Source organism: Rattus rattus, chromosome 4 (genome assembly GCF_011064425.1).
Source record: "Rattus rattus isolate New Zealand chromosome 4, Rrattus_CSIRO_v1, whole genome shotgun sequence".
Lineage (NCBI taxonomy): Eukaryota > Metazoa > Chordata > Mammalia > Rodentia > Muridae > Rattus > Rattus rattus.
The window spans coordinates 148620253-148635285 of record NC_046157.1 but is presented as its reverse complement, the minus strand read 5'-3'; the positions used below and the strand labels follow the sequence as shown (position 1 = coordinate 148635285).

General features: G+C 45.6%; 1 protein-coding gene and 1 pseudogene across 1 annotated transcript; one reads left to right on the top strand and one right to left on the bottom strand.

The window, feature by feature from the left end:
* The first annotated feature begins 1174 nt into the window (after positions 1–1174).
* Positions 1175–7852, top strand: Resp18 (regulated endocrine specific protein 18). The gene is made up of 6 exons (XM_032901400.1): positions 1175–1666; positions 3845–3949; positions 5479–5611; positions 5798–5840; positions 5962–6051; positions 7693–7852. The coding sequence occupies exons 1-6, from the start codon at positions 1561–1563 to the stop codon at positions 7741–7743; spliced, it is 528 nt and encodes a 175-aa protein (XP_032757291.1). The 5' UTR covers positions 1175–1560; the 3' UTR covers positions 7744–7852.
* A 2997-nt stretch (positions 7853–10849) lies between these two features.
* LOC116898234 lies at positions 10850–11929 on the bottom strand (annotated as a pseudogene).
* Between the last annotated feature and the right edge of the window lie 3104 nt (positions 11930–15033).

Below are 15033 nucleotides of genomic sequence, written 5' to 3'. Positions count from 1 at the left end.
GAGGCAGACAGATCTCTGCGTTCAAAGCCAGCATGATCTACAGAGTGAGTTCCAGATAGCACTTAGCTGAAAGACCTTTTATTGAAAGAAAGAAAGAAAGAAAGAAAGAAAGAAAGAAGAAAGAAACCTGAGTCTTAAGTTTCTCTTTATGGTTTCTTGAGTCTTAAAAGGTAGGATATACAAATTCATTGTTTTATAACACCACTCAAATTGCCTCTATAAATCATTTAAAAATAAAATGTCCAGCCAGTAATCGGTGATAACAAGAAACTTTCAGATCCTGGCACAGGAAAACAGCTTGTGCCAGACAGTCCTGTTAATATGTACTGACTGTATTCCAGAGAAAAGACAAATGAAACTGTGTGAAGACACAGAGTCCAAACAAAAGGAAGGAAAGTGACTGGGATCATAGCCCTTGGTGAGTAAACTCTCCACCAGGTGAGTTCCACATTCAGTGGGCATTTCCCCCAAGACACTCCACCGTTCCCTGAAGCACAGAGGGAAGCAGAAAGTGATGCTGTAACTGGCTGGGGCGCAGAGTTGCAGGTACTTAAATGCCAAGGTAGCCAGAAATTGAAGAGGAATTCTGGGTAATGTGTGGTCTACAGAGAGGGAAGCCTAAAAACTGAATGCAAATCTCCCACCAAATTCTCGGCTATTTTCTAAATAGCACATGCACAGGATAAGATGTCCAAGAGCCAAAAAAAAAAAAAAAAAAAAAAAAAAAAAAGCCACTTATCTGAGAAAGATTTTGGCAGCTGCCACAGTTCTCGGGAGGCAAAGCCTTGAGTCCAGAACCCACAACATTAGAGGGCCTTCCTAAACACCTCTCACTGAGTCTCAAAAGAGCCTGAGCAGTAAAGACTAAGGAAAGATAATGCAATCTAGAGAATCCACAAAGCAGCCACCCCAAAACATCCCGTTTACGACAAAACTTACACTGTAGCTTAGAAACGTGGCACGGGACAGGCGGTAGTGGGCCGGGTACTTAGTTATTGAAATCGATCTATTTTAAAGTGTACGGCGGTTAGGATTAGGGCAACCGCAATGGCTGTGGGAAAATAAGAATGGACATTCAATGTTTTGTGGGTTGAACCCATATGGTTGCAAAAAGGTTTTAAATGGATGAAGATAAAACGAGGGTCAAAAGCAATAACCAGTCATCACGCTGAGTGCTCACTCTTCCCTCGCAGTTCATATTTAAATATCACAACCAATACCCATTTAGTTGGTTCCATTTCCACCCCTATCTCCTATGCAACCAATTCCTCCATCCTCGGCGACAGAGAGTGGAGGCTTAACTGTAAAAGTGTGTAGAAGGTGGGGGCAGAACTTCCAAAAGGTCGAATGGAGAGAGGCCAAAGGGGACGGCCAACTTGGGTAGGCGGCTGCTGGGGCAGAGCCTGCTTGCGATTGGCCGAGTTGCAGAGGAGGGCTCTGCAGATCTCTCGTCGCGTCGCTAGCGGGTGAAAAGTGACATCCTGGCACAGCCCCCCTGGCTGTTGTCGCTACTTCCACTACGATCTAGCTCGAGGAACCGTGCGCTCGGATCCAGCGAAGATGCAGAGTTCGTTGAAGCCCGCGGGCTCCGGGGGTCTTCAGCTACTGGTCTGCTTCCTTCTGCTATACAGTCGCCCAAGCAGCTGCAGCGACATAAATGCCCACGGTCAGGAGGAAAATCGGGGTGGGGGCGGGGAGTGCGGACAGGACCAGAGAGCAATTCTGAGAGCAGAGGATCTGGCCTTCAAGGCTAAAAGACTCAGCAGGAAAGCCGTTTAGGATGACAAGAGAGAAACGCTAAGGGTTTCAGAGGGACAGTTGCAGTCGTGGGACTTGGTGTACAGGGTCTAGACATAGAAGGAGCGGACCCAGGCAAAGGTTGGGGAAGACAGATGAGCCAAGGGTGGCTGCGGTACACGCCAGACGTTTCTGAGGGGTCAGGAAAGAGATAAACAGGGCTTACTGGAGAACCAGGGGTGTTTGTGTTTGGTTATCTGATCAAGGGAATAGGTGGGTGGGGCTGAGAGACGAAATCAAGGCTCAGTTGTAAACCCACAGAGTGTAGGAGTCGGAATATGGTTTCATGAAGTGGGGAAAGCTGGGCTGGAGTGAAACAGGTTGGAGGGAGACCATTCTACTTTCTCCTGCTCTGATCTGCGCCATCCTGGATGGACCTGGCTCGCACTCCGTAACAGTCGGGGACAGACTGCGCAGCCTCAGAATACCTGCGTAGACCATAGCACAAAGTCTGACGCCCAGACTCCCTGAGGGGAGTCTTGGGTTTGGAAGCCAATGCAGGGGATTCGCAAAGCACTGTGGGTGGAGGTCTGGCGTCAAATGAGGGGGGAACTGAGGCGGGGTGGGGACAGAGTAGAATGGGGGTGGACTGTGAAGTACAGATAACGAGGTGCTAGTCATTACCGCCCACGGTGACTACTCCAGACCCTCAGCACCACGGACAGTTCCAGTCAGTCTGTGGATCCGGTGTAACTTGACTCCCTACACCTACTTTAAGGCTCAGTCTGAACACCGCCTCGTCTCTGGGAGTTCTCTTTTTCACCAGGACGCTAGACCCTCTACTTCTTTCTAGGGCCAGGAAACTGTATTGGGCATCTCTCTGAATGGAGTGAGGGGGAGAATTGCCCATTCTTGGAAGACCTATGATTTGGGGCCAGCCTGAGATACATAGCAGGACTCAGGTTTTGTTTGTTTGTTTTTTAATTACCTGAAATGGAGCAGGGAGATTTTTCTTTATCCCTACTCATCCCTCCTTCCTGCCCTTCTCTTACACAGAGTTGAGCAATCTGTGTTTTAAGAAAAAGACATCCCAACCTTCAGACCTTACACATAGGAATATAGTCATTCCTCCCTGCCCCACTATTCTTCATCACGGGACTCTGGGTCCTCAATTTACCAACTGTAGAGTGAATGCAGAACACACCCCCTGTCGTTATTCTCTAAGCGATGCATAAAACACCTATTTAACATTACATATTAGCTATTGGGGGGTTATTTAAAATACACTGGAAGAGACTGGCAGGAGGACTCAGATAAATATACTTGCCACCGAATCTGACAACCTGAGTTGAATCCTTAGGGTCCATATAGTAGAAGGAGAGAATTGACTATGGATGTTGTCCTCAGATCTTTAGACTCGTGCTAGGGCACATATTTTTATGTGCATGTGTACATGTGTGATTGAAAATAAAGTGTGCAGGAGGATATTTATATGTAACATACAAATAATATGTTGTATTGAAAATCTTCAGGTTTGGTGTGGAGCCTGAGACCCAACCTGTTGAAAATACCTGGGGAGATGGCGCTTTCTCTTTCTAAGGATTCCAGTTCTTTTCCCTAATCCCTCCTGCCTTCCAAGTTTTCCTTAAGGAGCAGCTCATCCACTTCTTCAGCGTCTACCTGTCCATCACATGTGGGCAACCCCCCCAGGATTCTCTCCACCTGCACCTTCACATGATACTTTTGCCTGTGTGCTTGGTTCTTGCCTAGATATTAATACCAAGAGGGAATGGAAACCAAGCGTGCTGGTGCAGAGGCAGGCAGATCTCTGTGAATTAGAGGCTAGCCTGGTCTACATAGTGAGTTCTAAGACATCTAGAACTATTTTTAAAAGGTTCTGTCTCAAACGATAATAAGAAGAGTGAATGGAATTCAGGGGCTGGTGGTGATGAAGGGGGAAATGAGAAAGGGGAACTTGAAGAGGAAGAAAGAACCTGGTTCCGTGTTAATAGGAGAAAGATGTTGGCTTCTTCTACCAAACTTCCAAAACTGAGATTTGGAGTGATTCTGACCAAGTTGTTTGCTGACAGCACTATTTTACCCTTAGATGGTCAGGGCCAAGTGGGATCAGAGCAGCTCTGGACGTTCCAAGGACTCATTGCTTCAGTCTTCCAGTACTTACAGCTTCTATTCCACCACATTGTACCCCAAGGTAAGCAAACGTTGTAGAGCAGAGATGGTGTCCTGGTCGGATATTGGGGAGAGTAGTGAAAGACCCTTGGCTAGGGGATAGGATTTCTGTTGCTGGATGCCTCTAGTTTCTTATCACCCTAGTGGGGAAGGGGACAAGGGGCTGTTGAACACCTGGAAAGAGAACAAGCAGCATACAAGTCCTTGGGACTGGTCCCACCCTCTACCACAGTCTGAGGTTTGCTTGTTCCCCCAGAGCTTGGATTCCTTAAGTGTTCAGCTAAGAGACCAGATGCAAACCTCAGCCTTCATATGAGAAGCAGGAGAACTATGTAGTAGAGGAGAGAGATGGGAGTAAGGAGTCTACTATTGATAGAAGGCTGACCCTTCCATAGAGCTTCACATGCATGTTGGTAGGAGAGGAAATCTACCGTGAGTCCACATTACCATACCCGATACTTTAAGAAGTTTGTGATTCCTTAGATCAGTAAGTCTCAAGATGTGTCCTAGACCAGCAACATGGGTGTCATTAGCAGGAATCTTAGGTCTAGGGAGGTGGCTCAATTGGAAAGTGTCTGCCATCCAATTATGAGGTCCTGAGTTTTGATCCCCATCACACACAGAATAGGAGCAGTGGTGTGTGTGGGTGAAACCAGTGCAGTGGGGGTGTGGGTGGCAGGGAAGGTAGAGATGGAGATCCCTGGAGATCACTGGACAGTTGTCAGTCCAGTCTAATCAATTCAATGAGAAACCGAGGTTCAAAAGGCAAGGTGAAGAACCAACAGGATAGCTCGGTGGGTAAAGGCACTTGCCACCAAGCTGGATGAACTGGTTTCAATTCTCAAACCCCTTCTACAGGCATCAATCTTACTCTGACCTCCAACAACCGTGTGCGCATGTACACACACACACACACACACACACACACACACACACACACACACAATGATATTGATAATTATATATAGAATGAAATGAAAAGTCAAGGGAAAAACTCAACGCCCCTCCCAAAAAATAAGGTGGGAAATAATCGATTGAGGAAGACACTCTGGTCTACACATGCCTGTGTTGGCAAGCATGCACGTGTGTGTGCGCACGCACAGACACACACACACAGCACACGCATGCACACACATGCACATGCATGTATGCACGCAGAGTAAAATACTAAATGTAATTCTTGAATTTCATCCTAACCTACTGGATGTGAAAAACAGCCACCTTACTAATAAGCCTTGTACTAATAAAACACCAAAGTTTGTGTCACCGCATTGGAGGGGTTTGGGGGGCTTTTTGTTTTGTTTTGTGTTTCGTTTTTTTGTTTGTTTTGTTTTGGTTTTAATACATTTCTCCATCCTTGGTTTCACTTAATCCTACCACCAACAACAAGGGAATCACTAGATTCATTAGAAACGATGTGTAGGACTGTGCCCAGCAACCTTTCCACACCACATCACTTAACTTTCTCCATTAAATGAGGTCTTACATATCCTTGAGGGAGAGGTCGCTCCGGCTCCTGGTGTCAATTCACGCTATGCTTTCATCTTATAGGCATGTTCTGGACCGATGACATAGCCTATGAGTTAATGACCAAAAAGGTGGAGCACCTCAGCAGACTCCACCCCCAGTATCCATGCCGGAAGGAGGGGAAGGTGGTTTCTCCCATTGCAACCACTGGGGTGAGGTATGAAAACCCATGGGAGGCCTCTGCTATTTAGGGTATTAGAACTGTACGTAGAAGCTACCAGAAGTACTGTGCTCCAGCAGTCATCTCTAGAGGAACAGTTCCATGGGGCATAATAACTGTACTTGCAAAGGGGGAGGGGCGTTGGCAAGCCTAGGTTCCACCTGTCGTCCCTGACTCTTCTAGGGGCAAGCAAGAGGAGAAACTTCGACTCTTATCTCCCCAAAAGGTGAGACTATTTATCTTCCCCCAAATCACAAAGCCTTGACTTTGGTTCCTTTGGATTTCCTGCTAAGACCATCTCGTCCTTCCTGCCTCCTTCCTTACTCCTGATTCCTCTCCCCCACTAGAGTCCAGCAGTCAAGGTGAACAGGGACCGATGCTTTTCCACCAAAGTAATCCCAAAGGCCACCAAACAAGAGGTCACCCATCCCTCCAAGGTGAGTGGCTTAGTTTGCCCAAAGATACTAAAACCAAAAGGGCTTGTTTGAATGGGGAGCAGAGGACAGGTACAAAAGAGGGAGTGGGCATTGGGATGAAACAAATAAACTCTTGTACCCAAAGGGTAGTCCTGCTTGTTTATAAACTACTATCTAGACATCCAGACGAGAGAGGAGGGGTGGGTCAGACATCCCTGGAAGCTCCTAAGGAGGACAAAGGCTGCAAGATCATGCATCAGGCTTGAGTTTAAAACAAAATTAAAACCGGAAACACCGTCAGTTTAGATGTGAGGAGCCCCTGTATAGTGAAGGCAGGGTGCAGAAGCTTCAACCCCATCTCCCTTGCTTTGCTGTATGGTCTGGGCAAGGCTCGTCTCCTTGGATTTCACACTAGAGATCACCCCATCTAATAGCTTTACAGATGAAAATTTGGGGCACAGGCTGGTTACCTGACTTCCTCAACCTGCCATGCATGCTGTGTCTGTGCTACTAGACCCAGGCCTCCCAGTTTCCAGTCCCCCTGTGTGGATTCTTGCCCTTTCTCAAGGCCTGTTCCAAACATCAGACTTATCAATAATGAAAAGTCTTGTTTAGGGCTGAGACACGAATGACAAGAGAGTGACAGCCAGAAGAAATCACAAAGGAGGGGCACTGTAACCACAAATGTCCGGAGGCAAGAATGCCATGGCCCTCCAGAGGAGCAGAGGATCCAGTGACAGAGATGAGTAGGGAGAGGAAGGAGGCCCATGTAGAGGCTCACAGAGCACATTTACGTTTTATTCCAAGGATGGAGCTACTGGAATATTCTGAGGAAGGGAATGTCCTGATGGGACATTTGGTTTTTAAAAGGTCACCCTAATTGTGAAGCATTGTGGGACATATCTGTAGTCATAGAACTCAGGAGATTGAGGGAGCAAAATTGTAAGTTCAAGGCTACAGAGCAAAACCATGACACTCTTTTTTTATTTTATCCCCACCCCCCCAGAGCTGAGGACCGAACCCAGGGCCTTGCGCTTGCTAGGCAAGCGCTCTACCACTGAGCTAAATCCCCAGCCCCCCTGACACTCTTTAAAAAAAAAAACACACTACAATGATGTTAGGTAAATAAGAAGACCAAGAATGAAAATGAAGGAGATGTGAGAGAAGGGCCATTCTGGTCCAGGGAGGTGGGAAAGGTTTGGATTTGGGCAAAGGAGCTGATAATTGTCCCTTCCTGCTTTCCAAACACACACCTTCCATCTAGAGACAGCCTGTGAGAAGTGGGTCCCAGCCCTTGATACTTCCAGGAGAACAGGTTCCCATTTCTGTAGCATGGCCGCTAGAGTTTCTAAACCTGGATTAGTTGCTGGGGTAACATGTGAACTAAACGACAGAGACCCACCTGTGTGGAACTGGTTGTTGTAGAACCCAAGTGAATTTCTGCCGTTCTTCTCCAGCCCCCAGTATAATGGAAAATCACAGACGGAGGAGGAACTGTACGTGGGAGCCAGGGGCTTAGGCTAGCAACCCTTGGGCTGAGTCACCATGGGGAAGGCTTACTCAGATCAAGCAATTATTACATATCTGAGGAAGGGAAGCAGGTAAAAGGAGGCACAATGTCTCTCCAGTCCGACTTCAATTGCTTTGTTTCTTCTCTTTTAGGGTTTCTTTGGGCCATTCCCCACTGTGGGTCTCAACCTTGTTGCTGACTGAGATCTCACTGTATAAGATCCTTTTCCCCGGGAACCTCCTCACTGCCCTCCAAGGGGCAATTCTTGGATGACTCAAATATAAATAATTAAAGTTGACTTTCATGCAAACACTTTCTGTGAGCTTGTCTTGAGGCCGGGCACGTGGTACATGAATTGAGGGAGAGGAGAAGGGACAGAGAAAACACAGCTCTGAATGCTTGGTCAAAGGCTGCTGTTGCCTCCCCACCCCCCTCTGAAATGGAGTGTGAGGGGTGACCATGGCGGCCGTCTCCAACGGCACCTTCTCCACGTTGCATGATTTGGTTGCCCAGCCTTTCATGTATCGGAGAAGGAAAATCCATATTTGCCTCTAGTCAACTCTTTCCATTCATTTGTTCCTTGCACCCATCAAATCAATTAACCACTGCTACTCTTCCAAACCCCCTTCTATACCTTTCTTCTTCATTTGTTCAACCCTGAGAACCACTGAGCCAAGCTCCTGTGACTGTATTTGGTTCCTCTATGAATGTATTTAATAATCCCAAAACCCATGAAGTCTGGGAGAGTATAGATTCGTTCAGGTGTCTGAAGAGAGCAAACACAGTGGGCATCCCATCCGTCCCTTAGCTCCTGGACCATATCTTTTTCACCAACCACTGCAAGTGGATAGTTCCTGTCTGCACTAACATCTCCCCACCCCAAGCCATGAACTCCTCTGCTTCTCATCTGGAAATGCAGAGCGTGTGCCTTCCTGTGATCTAGACTGTCCGGAAGGACCTGGGATTGTATAATCTTCCTATTGTTCCTGGGGAAGTTCTCAAGTAGAGAAGGACTTAGTTTAGTGTTAAAATATCTGATCCCTCCGTCCTGTGGACAGGTCTGAAGCCTATTCAGCATTCTTTTTTTTTTTTTTTTTTTCGAGCTGGGGACCAACCCAGGGGCCTTGCGCTTGCTAGGCAAGCGCTCTACCACTGAGCCAAATCCCCAACTCCTTCCTATTCAGCATTCTTGAGGATGCCAGTGACTTTCCACCTAGTGGGCACCAGCCCACAGTGGTGGTAACTTGTGCAATAGCTGCCTCAAGCTTCATACCATGGGCCTCTCTTTTTCTCTTCCTTCCTTCCTTCCTTTCTTTCTTTCTTTCTTTCTTTCTTCCTTCCTTCCTTCCTCCCTCCCTCCCTCCCTCTCTTTCTTTCTTTCTTCCTTCCTTCCTTTCTTCCTCTCTTCCTTGCTTTTTCTTTTCTTCCTTCCTTTCTTTTTTTATTTTATTTTTTTTGAGACAGTATTTCTCCATGTGGCCTAGGTTGACCTGAAACTTGCTCTGTAGACCAAGCTGGCCTTGAACCCAGATCTGCTTGTCTCTGCCTCCCAAGTGCTGGGATTAAAGGCACGCCCCGCCATCGCTCATCTTTAATATGGCCTAAATTGTGATTTCCAGGATTATCTCACACAGAAATGACCACACCTAACTTCTTCTCTTTTGACTCAGCTCCTAGTGAGACTTTTGTGAGCTCCGCACTCCTCTAGGCCTTGATGAGCCCGCTGGGAATAATACTGCATTTATAATACTGTTGTGGGGGAGGGTTTTCATTTATAATACTGTTGTGGGGGAGGGTTGGTTGTAAATAATTTTCTTGGGAAAAGACCAAGCAATACAAATGTCTGGCCAACAGAGCAGTCAGATTCTTACTGATTCCTTCAGTCCATTCTGCGTTCCCTCGCTGTACTCGCTCTAGCAACTCAGCTCCAACTGTGTTGCCTATGACCTGTGCATCCAGATCCTTGCACGAGTCATTATTTTTACATAGGCACCTCACACCACCTCACTCACATCCTAAAAATCAAAGTTGACCTAGGTGGCCCAACCCTGGTTTTCTAATCATTCCATCTCCTGGGGAGAGGGTGGCAGTGGTTAGAAAGAAAACTTGGTAGTGGAAGCCTGGAAGTCTGGAAGTCTGGAATTTTGAGGTTTGAAACTGTGAGACAGATTGAATAGGTGAAAAAGATGGGAACTTTTTAAAGATTTATGTGTTTTTCTCTTATGTGTGTGAGCGTCTGCCTGCATGTACACATGTTCACCACATGCATGCGACATGGTGCCTTCTGAGACCAGAGAAAGATGTTGGGTCTCCTAGAACTAAGGTTACAGAGAGTCACAAGCCACTGCAGGAGCTGGGAACCAAGCTCCCATCTTCTGCCAACTGTTCAGCTCCAGGTAGAAACTTTTAAAAGGAAGGTAGATATGTTTGTAGAGGACCATATGAATGACACTACTTGAATCACACCTGAGAGACAGGAATCGCTAAAGGCATCTGAAAGAGAAGGGCAGTGGAAGTCATAGCAAGGTGAGGTCTCATAAGGGTGGGGTTAGGAGCAGGAAGATCAGGGATTGATCCTGATTGAAACACAGCCCAAGAGAGAGAGAAACGATATCAATGAGAGAGGTCTTAGAGGTGGGCTCGCAGACCCAGCAACTGTTAGGATGGTTAGAAGTGTCTCCGCCAGACTTGCGTTCAAATCCTAATTTCCAGGGCCTCCAAACATGGCCTTATTTGTAAATAAGGATGTCGCAGCTGAGTTGGCAAAAATGTAGCCATCAAAATGAACTTTGGTCTGAAGTGGCTGCTGTTCTTACAAGAAGGGGGAAACTGAAGACAGAGACACAGAGAAAAGGTTTGAACAGTTACTAACTTTAGAAAAGTAAGACACCATCACCATCACCATCATCATCATCGGAAGAAGAAGATAAGCAACTTATACTGACCAATGGTTTCCACAAAAAACAAGGGGTAGGAAACAAACCAAATAATATTACCTGATGTAATAGAAAGAAAAGGACAAAGCTACAACAGGTAAAAGACCTCAGGAATGTGCATCTAATCGACACTACATTGCATTAATCGATAGCTGCACTTTTGCAAACTGTGGCTGTGAGCGTCCTGAACAAGAGGGGCTTCCTGTTTAAGCTGCAGTGACTTCTCTGACCATGGTTCATCGTTCCTTCTGTGGCAGATTTTACAGTTCCTCTAATGCACTTAGGACGGCTGTCTCAAAGTGACCTGCAGCTTTCCCAACAACTCCTCGCTCTCTCTCCTGCTAGGAACTGTAGCATTTGTTTCTGTTTTATTTTAAAACCTGCTACCGTATCCACCACTTCCATCTCAGATCCATAGCCCCCACCACAGAGACTGCCTGAGTTTCTGCCACCAAAACTTCCCCCTTCATGGGTCCATAATTTGGTTGTTGTTGTCCACTAACAATTTCCAGAGTCATTATAGCTCCCACCACCACCATAGTTGCCTTCACCAAAATTTCCTCCTTCACTGTAACCATCATATCCTCCTCCTCCACCACCATATCCACCACCTTGGTTTCCATATCCTGGTCCACCACCTCCATAACCTCCTCTACTACTGTAACCAGGACCACTACCATAGCTGCCAGCATCACCTCCAAATCCATTATCTCCACCATCACCACCTCCATAGCTGCCTCTGCTGCCTCCACCTCCACCACCATAGCCTCCTCTTCCACCAAAGTTTCCTCCATGACCAAAGTTTCCTCTGTCACTTCCAAAGTTTCCTCCACGTCCCCTAAAGTTGCCAGATGCGCCTCCATGACCTCTCTGTGATCCAGTAGACTGCAGCTCTTTAGAAAAGACCTTTTCCACTTCACAATTATTCCCATTAATAGCGTGGTGTTTCTGAAGGATTTTATCAACTCTGTCCTGATCATCAAAAGTCACAAAAGCAAATCCTCTCTTTTCCCACTCTGCCTGCCTTCCATAACTTCCGTGGTTTCGATCTTGCCATACTTTTTAAAGTAGTCTCTCAGATTATATTCTTCTGTATCCTCTTTAATATCACCAACATAAAGTTTCTTCACCATTAAATGGGCCCAGGCTTTACAGAATCCTCTCTAGAAACAGCCCTCTTTCCACCACACCACAGGCACAGCAGCCTTGTGTGGCCGAGCACACACTGCAGCATCCATCTCTTTGACACAAGAGTAGGTCACAAAACCAAAGCCTCTGGAACGTTTTTGTTTGAGGATCTCTCATTACCACAGCCTGTAAGTGTGCCCCAGTCCTCAAAATGTTCTCTTAAGCTATCATCTGTGGTTTCAAAGCTCAGACCACCAATAAACAGCTTCCTCAGCTGCTCTGGTTCCTTTGGATCCTGGCCCTCCATTTTGAGACCGGACTCGCCTCTTCCAACTCAAGTTCAATATGGGACCGAGAGCTGTAATTTTCCTTTCATTAATCTTCACCTCCTTTTCTGTTCCAGGGTAATGCCTGGAATGAATATCACTTCCTCTGGGTTCCCATTAAGTTAGCAGGATGGGAACACCTGAAAAGAGGTGTAAGGGGGTTGATAGGAGAGGATAGTGTACTCACTTCCCTGTTCCCCACCTCTCTAGGAGACTGGATTGGACCACCTGCCTCCTCGGACATGCGGGTGCAATAGTGAATATCTTCAGGGCAAACACGGTCATTCCATTCAGATAGTCCAAAAAAGACTGGGATGACCCCCAATGTACAGGCGGTGGTGGCATTTTTAGCTTTAAGCCATACATGGGCAAAGCACATGGACAGTGAGAGTGACAGTAGTTAGCTCTGGGGAAAGGTAGTGTCTGGTGCTCAGTGAGCCTTCCACTGTGCTAGATTTACTTTTGGGACTGGGTGTCTGATTGTTCATGAAAACTTAAGAGATTTCCTTGTGTTTTGCATGCTTATTCTTGATATTTAACAATGTATTGCTTTAAAGGGGGAAACGAATGGAACATAGTGAACGGTGGGCGGTGCTATTGTAGACCTCCTGCAAAAAACTTCTCAAGAATATCTCATTACATCACATCGTTTTGCAAATGGTTCAAAATAAAATTATATAAAAAATATAAGGCACTGCTCCGAAACTAAAGATAAACTGAAGCAACAGCCCTAATTATATATCAAATTGCCAGTCATAACTCCACGAACACAAACAAAAGAGATGTTTGAAATAATCCCAAAACACAGTATTTCAATGATAAATCCTTAGAAGTTATATTTAAAGGCAAAATTGAGGCCAACTGTGTATGGTGGGACACATTTTTACTCCAGCACATGGGAGGCAGAGGCAGGAAGATCTCTATGAGTTCCAGGCCAATCTGCATAGGGAGTTTCTATGCCAGCCAAGGCTACATAGTAAGATTCTATCTCAAAACATGTATTCATTGCCTTATTATTTTATAAATACCCCATGCATGTCTGGTACCTGCAGAGGTGGGAAGAGGGCAGTACAGATGGTTGTGAATCTCATCATGGGTGCTGGAAATTGAACCCATGTTCTCCAAAAGTGCAGCAGATGATCCATCTCTCCAGGCCTTCACTGTTTTATCAGCAGAGTAGCATTTGTGCTGTTCTGCGTACATTGTTAGGTGTGCATCAAACATACAAGTGGTCTCATTAATGTCATTAGGAACCCGAGTTTCCAGCAGAACAGTAAAGAGCTGCAAGGGTAGAGAACTCAGTAAAGAGCATGATTAAATATTAGTTGGAGTGTGCACATATGTGTGTGCACATGTGTATGTGTATGTTCGTGTATGTGTTCATGTGTCCATGTGTTCATGTGTGTGTTCACGTGTTTGTTCATGTGTGTGTATGCACATGTGTGTGTACATGTGTATGGCATGTGTATGTTCGTGTGTGTTTGTATGTTCATGTGTGTATATGTTTGTGTGTATATGTTTGTGTGTGTGTGTGTGTGCATGTGTGTTATCTAATATCCTGGTTCTGTTCATAGAAAAGGTTAGAGTCAGAGCCCTGTTGGTAGCCATTATCCACCTAATATCCAGATCCTGTCCTCTAAAGTCAGCCCTACTGAAAGTTACCCAGCCCTGTAGATCAGTGGCCACTTCCACATTGCAGAGAGAATGAAGACAAAAAAACCTGGTGACAAAAACAAAGGCGGGTTTAGTGCTTGACAGGGTGTTTCAAAGGACACTGGAATCTGATTCAAGGTCCTGTCACTGGCTTGTTTGGGGATAATTTGAATATCAAGAAGAGTAATTGTGACTGAACAATGCACATTGAATTTATAAATAGTAATGTTCAAAAATAGAAAAAAATCACAAAAATACTCCAGTTAAACCCGTTACCCTCTATTGAGGCAACCATTTCAACGACTCCTTAGTGTGCAACTGGGTGAAGAGCAAAAAGGTTAAGAAGACACATTCTACTCCCAGTTGGCAATGCATTCAGGGCAATGACAAACAGCTGCTAAACATCCAAAAAGATGAAAAAAGAAAAGAAAGAGAAAGCACATTTGTGAACTGGAATGAAATATTTTAACAATCACCTCTGGGGACTAGAGCTGTAGCTCAGTGGTGTGGGACTTGTCCAGCACATCGGAGCTGCTGAGTTCACCCTAAGCATACACAACGCAGAGGACGGGAGCTATGAAACTAGTTGGAAAGTGGATGGTTGATGGGGGACTGGATGTTCCCGCGGTGCCGACATATCCCACGGATTTCATGTTTGTGCTCATCAGATAAAAAAAGGTGGGGCTGGGTCTACTTTAGACTAGTTATCCATTTTAGCATCTCTATGTAGTAGCATAACCAGGTGTTAGGCATCTCCTGGAATAAAGCAATATTCTGTTTACATTTTAAAAGATACAACCCAATTGGCCCTTCAGGAATACTGTCTACTTTACACAGGGGAATACAGGGGACATGTGTGCTGCAGAAAGGGGCAATGCAGGGACATCAACCATGGGGCGAATTGAGAAGATGAGGAGTGCACAGAAAATAATGACCTGCTTTCTATTCTATGCGACAATGGGAAAGGTGAAAGAGGGCAACTTTGGATATATATGCTAAGTTACAAAGAATTAAGAACATAATTATATTCAGCCAGGCAGTGGTGGTGCAGGCTTTTAATCCCAGCACTCAGGAAGCAGAGGCAGGCAGATTTCTGAGTTTGAGGTCAGCTTGGTCTACAGAGTGAATTCCAGGACAGCCAGTGCTACACAGAGAAACACTGTCTCAAAAGCAAGAAACAAAACAAAACAACAAAAAAGGAGAAGGAGGAAAGGAAAAGGAGGAGGAGGAGGAGGAGGAGGAGGAGGAGGAGGAGGAGGATAATTAAATGTAACAGTGATCTTTGGTTGGCTCCTATTTGAACAAACAGCCAAAAAGACATTTTGGAAACAATTCGAGATAGTTGAATATGAATTGAGTTCTAAATGACATTATTGTAGGAAAATGTCCCTATTTCCTAGAGATGTATATTGAAATATTTATAAGAAATTTCATAATGTCTATCATAAAT